Source organism: Epargyreus clarus, unplaced genomic scaffold (genome assembly GCF_041222505.1).
Source record: "Epargyreus clarus isolate Ecla_fem2 unplaced genomic scaffold, WU_Ecla_fem_2.2 ptg000027l, whole genome shotgun sequence".
Taxonomy (NCBI): domain Eukaryota; kingdom Metazoa; phylum Arthropoda; class Insecta; order Lepidoptera; family Hesperiidae; genus Epargyreus; species Epargyreus clarus.
This window is the reverse complement of record NW_027332234.1, coordinates 13,061,009-13,076,555: the sequence shown is the minus strand read 5'-3', so window position 1 is coordinate 13,076,555 and position 15,547 is coordinate 13,061,009. Positions and strand designations below refer to the sequence as shown.

Genomic DNA, 15,547 nt, shown 5'->3' with positions numbered 1-15,547 from the left:
TACTAGGCATTCCAATCTGTTAAAAAGTTTTATTATAACGATAGATGTTTGTATCTGTAACCTACATTATTTCTTTTTATTATAGTCCTGATTATTTCTATTCAAGCATCAATAATGGTCATGTTTTTTTTTAATTAAGCTTGAATGAATCATACTGTATAAATCAAATCAGATTTATATACCACACCCTTCACACCGAAGTTGTATAAATAACATAAATATGCCGAACTAACACATAGGCGAAATAGCACATTCGTATCATACATATTAGGATAACTTACTACAGAAATAAATCTTTCTTCTTAATTTAAAAGCCCCTTGACATGTTGGACTTATTTAGAAGTCGTGTAACCAGCTGTAGGGCAATACGTTAAATAAGGAAGTGACCAAAAATTACCAACTTTGACCAAATTTCAGTAGCCACTAGCTCCCTCTATGTGTTTGCGTCATAAAATATATGCAAAAAGATTTTCTCACTGGTAACCCAGGTAACCAGTTACGCGAACTCGCACAGTACAGAAAACAGATCTGGTTAACACTAAGTAATTTACGATAACAATAATATTTATTTACATATCCGTTGCTATTTTCACTTCCGACTTTATACATGTTGGTAGCGAATTAAGATCTTATATTTTCGTGTATATTTCAAATAATGCACCCTTCATTTTTGTATATTTAACAGTTGGTGTAAATTTTAGAATTTGTCAACCGATGAAAATATCATGTGTTATTTAAAAAAATAAAATAAAGTAAAATATTTTTATAAGACCCGTTTTTTTGACAAACTTGCAGATGGGACTTGGGAGAGTTATTTTTATACTGGTAGGATATTCTGCAATGTTTAATTCTGAGCAACATTACAAATTAATAATTATGATATAAGGATATTTATATAAAATCTACTGCCTCTGATATATTATGGACCTAGGCGCCACCAGTTGAGATCAAAACAGAATGACTTGTGTTTAAAGGACTTACTTTTTAAATATAAGTCTTAATATCAAAAACAAATACTTTCACTTATAGACACGAAATATAAGATCTTGATTGGAACCAACTGTAATTTCAATGCTAGGAACGAATATAACTCGACTTAACCTTACAGGCTACCTGTTTCACATAAGAATACACATAGATTACTTTGATATTGTTTATTCGTATCATTAAACAAAATAGAAATTATCATTGCTTCAGTTTACGGCACGAAATTTGAGTTTTAAGAGGTAAAGATGAGTGTGTATGAAAAAGATGCAGTATGTTCTTAAAAAATGTATGTGGCATTGTCAAGAAATCCTAATTTAAATTAATGAAAATATCTATTTCAAATAAAAAAATAAGCATGGACCGTTTCCCGTTAATTTTTTTCTAATTAAAATACATGTTTTAAAACGAATACGCTAAAAATATGTAGACGATATCGTCTGCGTATGTGCGCCTGCGCATTATTTTTAACGGTCACTTATGTTTATGAGAGAATATTAGGCATTATTTATTAACAACTATCAATTTTTGAGGCATAATATTAGATCAATGCTTATAATTTGACAAAAAGAAAAGTTTTACATAATCACATAAAAATGACGCTCTATTTTGTCACATTCATTTCCCTCTCGTAAATAAGAGACGGAAGATATAAAAAAATAAACTTCGTGCCTCAAACTGTGAACAATACAAACAAATTTTTACATTTTAAATTTTCAAAAAAGTTTTACAAAAGTAGGCCCTGATATATCGAATTTAATATAAAAATAGGTATGTCGATAAAAAAAAATATTTGACGAAAACTTCATACTTCACACACACATACTTTTTCTATGTAAAAATTGTATAGAAAATCGATATCCGTTCCTAGCACTTGTTTGGAGCGTGGTTTAATTTCGAAAATGACGTAATTATTCACAGAAAAAAAAAACAATCACATTCCATTAATCATTACACCCTTGCATTTTTTTAATTTCAGGACAAATTTTCCGATTAACACCGTCAACGCCAGTGTTCAACTATTTTGAAAACATTTTAATACAATACATGTAAAAATGGAATTAAGAATTTCTTTTTAAGACCATATTAAGGTTATTTGAGGGGACCAAAGTTCAGGAGTTGGCAACATTGCGGTCTGTAATTGTAGCTAATATTAAATTATATAAAGCTTTCTGCGTTATATAATTTTTTATGCATATGCATAAAAATGACTATTAAATTTTACAATCAATCTGTGTCACAATCCGAATAATACACGGATATTATAATACATTGCATTAAAATGTTTCCATACGTTATAAGTATACTCTTTGGGAATCTTCTACTGTTGGCATTGAAAGTGTTAAAAATGTGTAACCGGTTTGTAAACGCATTTAAAATTATGAATTAATTCGTTAATTGTTTTTTCGACAAAGTATACATTGTAATTACGCGAAAAAAGAAGCTTTCCGCAAAGTTTTCAATGAAACAAAAATATTATACATTTTATTTCTCTTCTTTAAAGTATACTTCAAAATATTAACTTGATCTAGATTTAACTTTTTATATTATAGTTACTTGGATTCCAATCAATAACCAACATTATAAATACAATTTTTATAAATATTAATTATTTATTAATTCATTAAACTTAAATGCGTCCAAAACCGGTTTTTGAATCCACTTAAATATTTTTTGGATTTTTACTAATAGAACAGTACTGTGAGATTTATACATTTACTATAATTGTATTAGAAAATGAGAAATATATAAAGATAATAAAAAATACAATAAATCATAATCAATGTCCTCTACGAAAAAGACAAAATTGCAAAAGATATAATAATAATGATAAATAATAATATCGGTTGTGATACCTCTGAATATTTAAATAATATTATAATCAATAATGTGTTTGTATGTATAAATCTCACAGTAATAATTCGCGTAGCCTAAACATGATGGCAGTTGCTGAGATCTTTCGAAACTACACAAAAAAACAATATTTACTGTCCGACAATGGACTAAGTCAAGCTGGGACACCTTGCGCACATATCTTAAAAAAAATATATATAAAAATGGAACTGTTCACTATTTAAACTCACTTGTTAAACAAAATGGCGGCATTTATATTTCCCTCTCACCTACTCTTTATATTGTGTGAGCGAGAAACATACAAAAGCCTCCATTTTTGATACCATACTTTATTGCTACAAATTATACAAATTTAGTAATAAAGACAATAGATCAAAATGTAGACATTAACTAAATTTATACCCTCTGTCTTGTTTTTGTTCTAGATTAGAACTATTTTTAAACAATATCAACTCACGTTATTGTGTCTAGATTTTTTGAAAAAACATTGAAAAAGACTGCACGCAAGAGGTCCATGGTGGGAAAATCTGCCTCACCTTCCGGCATATATTTCTCTAACAATTAGCAATAAAAAATAAAGAAACGATTTACCTAAATGAAAAAAAAAATAGTACAAAAGTATTCGTGCATATACAATAACAAAAATTCCAGATGAAGGAACAAAATCGCGGAGGATTCTCATTATTCTTTTATTGTTTTATTTCGTAAAATATAAACGATTTCAGAATAGAAATCGGAGGGGTGTTTTCACTTAAGATTTTTGGCTAATTATTGTATGAAGTCGTTTCATTTGTACTCTAGTAAACAAGCTTACTTTTCGGTGGGTTTGTATTAAGAGGGACCTTCCTGACAATTATATGAAAAATATTACTAGGAGAAAGTGAACTACTTTTACTAGAGCATCATACTCTTCATAAGCGCGTATAGCCTACATATGTGCTTGCAAATGTTTATAAGATAGTTGTTACTTTACTATTTAATTTATTAAGTTGTACATTCAATGTTAAAATAATTTCAAAAGTCTATCATACACGTTTTAGTTGGCTTTATACTTTTTATGGTTAAATTAAGCTACGATCTGATTTTGAAAACGCTTTCCTTTCTTTACATTGTAATAATTTATATTTTTTATTCTCAAAACGAAGTTATATAATTTTCCTCCAAAAATGCTCTTAAGAGAACGTTTATATAATCAAATTAAGATTTTTTAGGGATGAAAATTTTATAGAACTTAAAACTGATGACAAAAATGCTAGCAAGTGACAAGAAAACCTTCTCTTAATACAAACCACCCATTTCACGTAGTAACACATCGACACGTGTCGATACCATCGAATGGTCACACACACAGACACGGGTAAGTAAGCGTCTTGTAAAACATATCATACATATAAATATACATATATATAAAAGTCCACAAATTATCCACTTCTCGTAAAAGGATGTTGCAATAATCGTAACAGCACCACCATTAAACTGGTTCCTTATTACATCGATCGATCAGGTGGGGACCGCTTCATACAATAATGAACAAGTTATACATATTTTAAAATTAAAAAGACTTACATATTTTTCAATTGACGTTCATAATCAAACGAAAGATTACCATGCATATAAATTATTTGAGGTAAGAACTTTTTTGTTCTTAAATAAAGTATTCATTTATTTATAAAAAGAATTGCGCATTATTAAATCAAACGGTCCCGTACATTCTTCACAGTGTTACCAAACAAATTCCAAACAACAAAACAGTTGGAAATAGAACATTAACCGTTCAACTGCTAACATACTCTGCATCGATACAAAACATATTCCGCGGTCCTCCGAGTCTGTAGTAATCACAACGAATCGACTGACATACCGACTCTGTATTCAAACATATCAAACACTGCCATTAAAATCCAAAAAATATATTTAATAAAAAAACAACAACCTCTGTAGTCGTTTTGCATTTGACACTGGCCTTTAAAAAACTATAGTTACATTATTCTCATAGAGGGGACGATATTTTTTAAACTGATTTTTTGCAACATGAAAATATTGTACCAAAAAGACTATTTATCTCAATCGCTATGTAATATAAATATTTTAAAACGCTTACAAAGTGACCGATCCAAAAAATAGTTTAAACAATATGTCCGCTATAAATAAGATATTTAATATACAGCTAACAAGTTTACAGTGTGACACATGGATTCATAGTCGAATCCAACAGTTTAGTTTCAGTTGAATCTCCAACTGAAGTGCTACCAACGAAACCAGAAAAAATAAGATACAATGGATATACATAACATTTTAATAAGGTAAATAATCTTATAATTGTTAATATTTATTTTAATAATTGATAAAAATACATATGTACTTTTTTATATGTGTAGTTTAAAATGAAATAACAATACTTAGGCCTTCTGCCATTTTTGGACATGAATGTCTTAAATAAAAATACGGTTTAAATAATATTTTTATCTATGAAATAATTATTATATAAATAACATATGAGCATAATTAACACACATTTAAATTATTTATCAAAAATGTTACGGTCATCTGATCAATTATTTTCATCTCGTCTCGTCGGCCGCACTTCACAACTTACAGTCCAGTTGGAGTTGCATCAAGGATTCGTCATGATATAACATCTAGTTTATAAAAATAAACAACAAGTACGGAACCTTATCCGGAAACACAAACGGCGACGTCTCCGTGGACATTCCTTATAGAAAACCAGTGAAATTCAGTCGTAAGACGCTTGAAACATTTTGAGTAGAGCGTAAGTGGCGACAGTTCACGACGCCGCAGTACCGACAGTGAAACAAACCTCTAACTAAACGTATCGACGCCACTACATACACTCTATTCCATCTACAAACGATTAACACTATTCATATAGACACCGTTCATAGTGTACTTACATAGACATAGAATAGAGAACATCCAGAAGCGTCACCCGCGAAATCTTCCGTTTTCGTACACTCTTACGATCGTCCGTTCAGCACACAATTATCACATCCGTATTTCAATGAGTTCGAACCGTTTCGTACATCCGACAGGGCAATGGCACAACCCGCGTAATTATTTATTTATATTCCGAATATCTACACATTTTAGACACACATAGAACACTAATTGTTCGTTACAACAAAGGCTTCTGGGAGAGGATTATAGTCTTAACGGCATCGTGTTAGAGTTCAACGAATCGAGCCTTTCCCATATAGTGGAGGGGTTAAGCGGGATATTTATTTATAGAAGTGGAGAGGTCACTGATCCCACGTGCCACCCTCACAAGTATGTGGATTCACCTGAAAAATGTAAGAGACCCATGTAAGCTTCCGGAACCATTACATATGCCACGGACACATTTTGTTTTGGCTGAATTTTTGGGAACAAAGAATTAAGAATTCTTTTTATTTACTTAAAAAAGTAATAATATTAATAAGAAAATCAGAAAACTGATAAACTCAATTAAATTTAATAAATATAATCAAAGAACTGATAGAGTTCAAACCAATAAATTTACTAAAAACGTTAAATAAATTAAAAATCAAAAAAACAAATTTTAACCCAAACATTCAACCAAAGAATATCACAAAATTTGGAAGACAGCAATTTAATACGCCTTGAAGCTTTAATATAGCATTATTATTACACAACATGTATCAATTAGTTGATTAATATTAATAAATCGAATTAATTGAATCGTCACACGTAATCAAAAGCTTAAAGGCGCGTTTAAATACTGTACGTGGCATGTGTGATGCGTTCAGTTCAGCGAAGCGAGCGATGTACAGCGAATGAGATGTTAATGAATGAACGAATGAATGGATCTATCGACATTGTTTCAAAATTAAACATAACGAAATTTCTCTATGAATATATTATGAAACCTTTATAAATAAAATATTATTACCCGACTGCCAAGGAAGGGTTATGTTTTTCGCGCGTATCTTGTATGTTTGTCTTTCTTTATTTAAAAATATATATATCGAAATTAGTGGATCATGAATGATTATGATCTAGATCCGATATTGTATCTGACAGAAGGCTGGGCCCAATCTTATATCATTTCTTGGCATACAAACAATGTCGATAAGAAAATTTAAATTTAAACGTATACACATAACACATTCCACGGGGTACATAGAACGACCATGTTATATACAAAGTATGATCGTTCTAATCAAAAGCAACATACAGGGGCTGAAGAGAAAATAGTTAAAAATAATTCTGGAAAAAAAATGGAAACTTTAATAATTCAATTTCCTCTTCAGTTTTTATAAGTTACATCATACTGTTTAAAAATTAATGTATTAGGCAAAAAATAAAAATGAATGAAAGAATCATTCACGCAACATTTTAAACAGTACCATGACACATAAAGCATGCATATGAATTAGGCATAATCAGGATAATAAAATTTATACACATAAAATAAAAAAGGGAAACAAAAACGTCACAAGAGTCGAAACAAAAGAATGGAAGATTTAGTGTGCTCTCGACAGAGGATCGTATTAAAACAAGCGCCGTGGAGCCAATGACCTACGGAGCCCTAGGGGTTATATACGTCACGATTAGATGGAAAAAGCTGTGAAAAAATATACAAAAAAACAAAAACAACAACGTAAGGCTGTGTGAAAGCGGGCGAACGTATGTTTTAAGTCAAGCGGGACAGTTAGGGTGCTTTGTGAAATTGTAAACTGTGATGAGTGTAAGCACATTCGTGGACTGAGTGATTGGTGTGGAAAAGACAAAATAAAAGTTTTAATGTATAGTTATGTATTAACATATATGTAGTCGTAAGACTAGGATGTGATTCCAAGTGATAATAATCCTTTGAACTTTTACATAACCGCAGGGGGTTTTGAAAGTGTCTAACAGAAGTCATTTATCATAGATAAAATATTGGTTTTGCACAATTTAATAATTACTATTCCAGATGAGTTAGAAGGAGAAAACTTAAATTTGTTCGTCACAAAGAGCTATTTGATAATGGACATATTAATTTTGTGAATGATTAAAAAGTAGTAGTATTCAATCTTTGGTACTATCATTCGTTTCTTTCATCTGTCACGAACGTGCTATATCGTGTATTGGGAAGTGTTAAGGAATTTTTACGCCCGTTGGTAATAATCATTGGTAATCAATTTTTGTCAATTCTTAATTTGACATTTTTTTTCAATAATTGTTGTTGTTGTTGTTGTTGTAATTGTGTAATAAATTTCGAACTTTGGAAGGCAAAGATCGATTAAGGAAATCGAGTATAATCACCTCAGATCGCTTATACAATTATTTATTACCAACGGGTGTTAAAGTACGTTGAGTTTAGTCAGTACGGGTGTATTAAACATGTGACAAAATGCAATGTAGGATGTTGAGGTATACGGGGGTGGAGTGTGGCGTATAAGGGTGTAATGTTGTGTATAGGGATGTAGAGTGGCGTGTAGGGGTGAAGTGTGACGTGTAGGGGTGTTGTGTGGGGTTTAGTGTGGCGTGTAGGAATGTCATGTGACGTGTAGTGTGTAGGGGGTGTAGTGTGACGTGTGACGTGTCGAGGTGTAGTGTCGCAAGGGGGCGGGGGTCGGGGGTGTATATTTACGTGTCGGGGGGCCGGTCGGGCGACAGCGGGCGGTAGCGGCCCACGCGCTCGCAGCCCGGGCCTGCGTGCGGCAACCAATACTCTATCAAACTCCACGTCACATCACCTCAACCACAACTATGTTATATCAAACAACTTTATATGTAATCCGTCCTAGATGCAATGAGTTGGGCGATGCGTCGTCGACTGACATAATAGTTCGCATAATACCAAAGAACATGACTGATGTACTGAGAAATTTCGTACTGATACATAATATATTATATGTCATAATGATTGTATTACATCACTTATGTTCATATAAGTCACCATAGTTTTATGTATTTCAAAACTATTTCAACTTATAAAACATATATTATATTTACAAAATATTTTATGTTTTCAGAACTAGAATATGTCAAAAATATACTGTTGTTGCTTACTGAGTTATTAAAGTTTTGAAACTTTAATAATAGTTTTAATCAAATACATGTAAGACCATCGTAAGTACTCGGTCAAATTGTAAGAATATCATGTCAGTTGACAACACATCTACCGATCCTTATATAATAAAGTAGGCGCCTGCTCCAGATGCAACATAATGTCTAAGATGTGATGAAGGAATGCCATCCCATGTTATGTGGAAGCTCCCATGTCTCGAGATAGGGGGGATCAGGACATAACTGCTTTACTATAACTGGCACGTTTTTAATATATAATGATTTTAAACGCGGCACTTCTGTAATTAACATTATATTTATTAATAATAAACGGTCAAAATTTATGACTTTTGAGGTTAATAATAAAATCGAGAGCACGCAGATTGAACGTATGGTCCGTTTATAGACTTGCCGATTTCACGGTTTGCCCGTATTTTGTTTGTCTTCATCAGCACAAAGTAAAATCTTATAACGACACAATTCATATTAATTGCTTGTTAAAATAATCCCTAAAAATAAATCATTTAAACTTTCCAACATTTTTTAATAATCTTAAGTAAACAATATTAAATTATGTAATAATAAAAGATTTCACAAATGGCGTAATTATATTATATTGGCCATATCGAAAATCTATATTCGTTATCGGTTTAAGAGATCAAACATATTGTGATATCACTCGACTCCCCAAAAACAAAATAGCGTTTTATTCCTAAACATAAAATTAACTATAAACACGATTAAATCAATTTATTTAATATAAGGCTGTAGTCACACGTATCAATATGTGCGCTAATAAATATAAATGTTTTCTGATGAATTAATTTAATAATAATGCATTATAGTATCATCAGTATCAGATGGAAAATTATTTGGGTCTCTCTGTCAATCATTTTTAATAGATATTTATAGTAAAGAATAACAATAATTACATCCGATATTTGGTACCCTATAATTCATCTTAAGGTCTGTTCTTTAAAAGAACATTTTATAAATATATAAAAAAAAACAATGATATCGCCTTTGATGTGTATATAGTGTACATAGGCAAATAGATATCATAGTATAAAATAATAACCAAAATAATGAACCTTATAGAGACTTACACACATTGATACATACAACTGTCAGCCGAAATTAGCACTCGCGTAAAACGTAATCGTAAACGCACATACTGTCCATGAACTTTAATTACTCTATTCGAGCGGCGAACATAGTGTTGCCATAATAATAAACATAACGTCCCAGTGTTGACATGTGGAAAAAGAAACGTAGTAACGTAACGTTGCCATAACGTAAAACCGGTATACAAAAGTGCCTCCTAAACGCTCGTATGAGTCCAATCCTATATTGCAACTTACATACACTTTTCTTCTACTATACGATGTGAGAAACTTAATAATAATGTAAAAATTAATATGTATATTTTATTGAATAATAGTGTGTTTATTTAATATTATAGAATATTCTATGTTTATAGGCTAGTTTTTGTGTAAGCAATAGATTTTATTTTGAGATATTATAGTGTTTGCAATAATTATTACCAAGCTTCCCACATCACTTTTAACCGTATCCACACGTACTAAAACACATTTATATACGAAGGCAGTCCACTAGCAGTCGTCCCTATTCTTTTTTTTCCTATTGTCACCGAACTTTCCGCTGAACTCCCGCCAGGAGGCTCTCATGTCGCCCAACGATAGCCGCGGCTTCGAAAGGGTTCTCTCGTCCACTTTCGTTTTCTCATCCGAAATCGCGTGGTCGGACGAAACCTTCGGGATTTTGACCTCGTTCGAGCACGCCGGGTCCTTCGAGGACATCTTGGAGGCCTTGCCCCGCTCGGGGGCGGACGACTTCGCCTGCGAGACTCCCTCGGGGTAGTTGCAACTCCTCGACGACGCCTTCGACGCGCGGCCGTCGTAGGAGCTGAGCGCGTCCGAGTCGTACGGAGTCGCGTCGGTGCGACAATCGCACGCGTCCGCGCGACAGTCGAACCGCGTTTCGTCGGTGCGCTCGTACCGTGCAGGGCCGTACTGCTGCGTTACGGTCGGAGCGCCACCGTTGCACCTCGCCGCGGCGTACTGCGGGGCGTCATACGGGCCGTCGTCGTCGTGCGGCGCGTCGTCGTCCGGTCCGTCGACGTCCGGGCCGGCGTCGTGCGGCGCGTCGTCGTCGTCGACGTCGGAGTCGCATCGCAGCGGGCGGTACGTACCCGAGTCCCAGTGGCCCTCGTGCTCGGTGTCGGGCTCGGAGCACGACGACGCGGTGGACGACGGCGGCGAGGGCACTCGCGCCGTGTGGCCGCTGAATGTCGACGACTCCGGCTGCTTCTGCACCACGAGCTCCACCTGCGAACAACCAAAGTAATAATTAATAGATAACGAATACTATCAATATAAGTAAAATCCAATCAATTGTTTAATAAATTGATTGATTGATTGATAAGTTAGGTTAGGTTAGGTTAGATTAAATGGCAAATTAATTAATTAATCCATATCAATGTCTATCAATTTACTATGGATCTCTCCACTTTATTTAAAACACGAAATTCCCAATAATCTAAGAAAAAATTAAGTCAAGTATATAAGAAAATGACATGCAAAAGGTTTCGAGTAAACCCTACTATAATTAAGTATCCATACCAATACACATATTAATAATAAATACCTTGAAATCAGGACTGTACAGTTTGTTCTGCTTATCCTTGTGTGCGTCGTCCAACTGCCACTTGTTCAGCGTTAACTTGAACGTTTCTAGGTTCGGACCTGCAAGTACGGTAATGCAATATATCAGAAAATTTTGTCATTTACAATTATTAAAAATAAAATATGAATCCATAAGTACATGTAGATTGTAATTACATTATCACTGTTGATCGTCCCACTATAACCAGTGTGAGTAACAAACAAACGTTGGAATACAGTAAGGATTAAACATCAATTATCCTAATTTTACGATTATTAATTTAAAAATCAATTATTTTACATACATTATACTTTAGGTCAGCCCATCCGCATTATTTCCGCGTACAACGACAACCAACAATTCGTGAACCTTTTCCAACACGAGACAGTCAAACAATAACTACCTCCACCACTACCACTACTACTCCTACTACTACTACTACTACAAGTGCGACTCACTGTCCGGCGGCGGCGGCACCCGCTGCGAGCCGACGCCGGCCGCCACGAAGAAGGTGTTGAACCAGAAGTGGAAGAGGCGCTCCTTGCGCATCATCTTGGGCTTGCAGTACACGTCGACGCGCACGTCGCCCTTCAGCGGCGTGCACGCGGCCGGCGACACGCGCGCGCCCGCCGTGCGCAGCCGCACCTCGTGCACCGCCAGCGTCGCCTGCGACCACACGGACACGGTACGCGTTACATATACACGTTAGAAACGCACGTTACAAATACACGTTAGAAACACACGTTAAATATACACGGCCAGCGTCGCCTGCACACACACAAACACGTTAGATATACACAGCCAGCGTCGCCTGCGCACACACGGTACAAATCATAGATTAGTAAAGATACTTCGCCGCCTTACAATTGAATGAAGCCACAAACGGCTTATTTTAGTAAGTTCTTTTTTTGAATTCTTGACAAATAAAAACATTTTTAGAGAAAATTTACGAATAAATGGCTAATACTGCGTAATTTACGTAATAAATAGATAATTATTTCAAATATTTTTGGGACATTTTAGCACGGAGACGTGGCAAAACTTTTTTACGCAACTATTTGAATTCTCAAAACTGGGTACATTTTCATGTTAGGAGTGAATAATCTTTACTAATCTATGTTATAAATAAAGACTCGATTTTATTGTAGACTTTATTGTGACTAACTAAATATTACTTTAACACTAACTTATACACTATACGGCTCTGCTCCACACCACAAGTACTAATAAGTGATACTCGAGTACCAGCGATACTCGAATACTGACGGTACTCGTACATTGACTCCAGTCTTATGTACCAGCAATTGTGCAAGTAACAACTTGTTTAATTTTATTTAGTTTAGGCAACGTTCTTTTTTTATTATATATATATTTAATGAAATTCTGTAATCACCCCCAAATAAGAGTAATATCTGAGGTCATCCAGAAATATTGATGACCATCCAGAAAGACTCCAATTTCAACATAAAGTGGTGCTTTTTTACACTCCTACTATCTGCTTTATTTGTTTACTGTTATAGAATCATTTTCACGTTTGTCCCAGTAGTCCCGGGACCAGAATAGGGCTACGGTATTCCGGTTTAGGCAGGCTATCGTAAAAGGCGACTGAAAGGGGCTTCCAGGGTTGCGGGCGGCAAGAGTGGGAGCTCAAACCGTCGAGCAAGCGGCCCGGGTAGGACAGCGGTTTGTATGGTCGCATATCGCTGTAATCACCAGCGGATGTGAGAGGAGAGCCCGATAGAAGGGCATCGCGTTAGGAGGACTTCAGTTGTGTCCCGTTAGAGATCCCAGAGTTCTCCACCAAGCGCCGAGGACGCCACCGGGGGGCACGTGCAGCGCCGCGCAGTGCTGCACCCACAGCGACGTTACCTTGAAGGGCGGGTCCGCCTGCGCGACGGTGAGCTCGAGCGTGCACTGGCCGCCGTTGAGCGCGGGCGGCGGCGACATGAGCAGCTCGCGCACGTGCAGCGCCGTGCCGCGGTACTGCAGCGCCGCGCAGTGCTGCACCCACAGCGACGTTACCTTGAAGGGCGGGTCCGCCTGCGCGACGGTGAGCTCGAGCGTGCACTGGCCGCCGTTGAGCGCGGGCGGCGGCGACATGAGCAGCTCGCGCACGTGCAGCGCCGTGCCGCGGTACTGCAGCGCCGCGCAGTGCTGCACCCACAGCGACGTTACCTTGAAGGGCGGGTCCGCCTGCGCGACGGTGAGCTCGAGCGTGCACTGGCCGCCGTTGAGCGCGGGCGGCGGCGACATGAGCAGCTCGCGCACGTGCAGCGCCGTGCCGCGGTACTGCAGCGCGCCCGCGCAGCCGCCGCCGCCGCGCACCAGCGCCGCGTAGTACTCCACGTAGCGACGCTGAGACGGTATCGTCACGCCTGCACATCACAGGAGGACATAATATAACACCGTTTCTTTTACAAAAAAAAGAGAACGCTGCACCCACAGGAGGACACACGTAATCATTTCTTTTACAAAAAAAAAAAGTAATAGACGCGACGAATAGTAGTAGTATATTTTATAAATTGATTGATTGATTTATAAATAGATTGATGAACCAATCAATTAATAATTGAAGCTATGGATTAATCAAGCAATTATTTTAATTTTGTATATACTTATTATTTGATTAATTTATTATTTTAAAATTTTGTATAAATTATTTTTTCTAATTCGTACATTTTGTATAATATATAAGTACTTATTATATGATTAATGGATGTGTCTATAAATTAATCTATTGATTGATTAATGAATTGGCTGATCAATTAATAATTGATTAACCAATAAATTGATTAAATTACTTGAAAATTATTGATTAATTCATCAATTAAATTTAAAAAAAGATTTAATTAAAGCTTACGAGTTAAGGCTACACTGATAAACATAGAACATGAAATATAATTTTAAAACAAACAAATTGTATAATAAATCAAATCTTGTTATTTATACCAAACAACAAACAAAACACATCCATTTGTTCTACAACCTACCAACCAAAAAGACATTTGTCGAAATTATCGTACCTACATTGTGCTCTTACGGTCGTACGATGCCAAAAGCCTAAACGGTGATGTTCAGCCAGATTTATTGTCCGACCCAGGTTCAGTAGATTATAGTTGGCAGTGGGACTTCCAAAGCCGCATTTGTATAACATACGAGACAAGGTCGATGTGTGACAAGTTTACGAGGGTACTGTGAAACACTTAACTGTACCGTCGGTTGCCAAATAACAGCCTGCCGGGCTGACAACGCGCGAGATTTATCTCGCGGCGCGCTCACTGAAGATATGGATCTTGGCAAGGTTTTAGAATACCGTTTCACGGTAAGTTGACTGTTTTATTCCTTAGTGCGAATGATAGAGGACATTTTTACAGGATCTTTGAAAAAATATCTGTATATCGATAATAGTATTACTACAATGGTTTGACTATACTAGTAAGTGGTAACGTGACTGTGAAAGCTTCAATATTGAAACTTCTTATATAACTCTATGAGATAACTGTGGTATGCCTTATGTAGCAGTTTATTAAATTGCTATTGATGAAAATGACTAAAATCTCACAAATAAATAAATGTTTGTTTTTAAATTTCACTATGATGTGCCTGTATTTATATGTCTGGTCCATCAAAGCCAAATGCGGTCAGCTTCGTGATGGATGACCGACACGAAATTTTTTGAGTTTTTAAACGTAAGAAGACGTATTCTGTTATAAAACCCTCGCCTGAAACACTAGCCTCGTGCAAATAAGGTTACATCGTTTTTTCTGAAATATTGAGATAAAATCCATGACCCAATTCTTATTTCCGATCTAATTAATATACGAGCTTAGAAATACATACATACTCACAATTATAATGGTGTATCTGTCTGGGAGTTAAACAATGGGGAAAAAGCCATTAGGATCATATATTTTCCTCAAACATTTACGTATTTCATTGTTATTTTTGGCAGTTTCACTTTACGCGCAAGTTACTGGAATCATCGTTTAATTTCGGGAAATTTGGCGGAAAA

At 35.6% G+C, this 15,547-nt stretch overlaps 1 protein-coding gene across 3 annotated transcripts in view; it reads right to left on the bottom strand.

Moving 5' to 3' along the window:
• Nucleotides 1-677: 677 nt before the first annotated feature.
• Nucleotides 678-15,547, bottom strand: part of Pten (phosphatase and tensin-like protein) — a 77,884-nt gene continuing 63,014 nt past the window's right edge. Inside the window, exons 5-10 of one of the 3 annotated variants that reach the window (XM_073088633.1) lie at nt 13,405-13,910; nt 11,994-12,201; nt 11,518-11,615; nt 11,063-11,198; nt 8,432-8,492; nt 678-6,137 (exon numbers count right to left, since the gene is read on the bottom strand). In XM_073088633.1, coding sequence (XP_072944734.1) covers nt 6,134-6,137; nt 8,432-8,492; nt 11,063-11,198; nt 11,518-11,615; nt 11,994-12,201; nt 13,405-13,910 — 1,013 coding nt within the window. In that variant the 3' untranslated portion in view covers nt 678-6,133. Of the gene's footprint in view, nt 6,138-8,431; nt 8,493-8,861; nt 11,199-11,517; nt 11,616-11,993; nt 12,202-13,404; nt 13,911-15,547 lie in introns of those variants that run through there. The other 2 variants (XM_073088634.1, XM_073088631.1) reach the window with 2 other exon arrangements.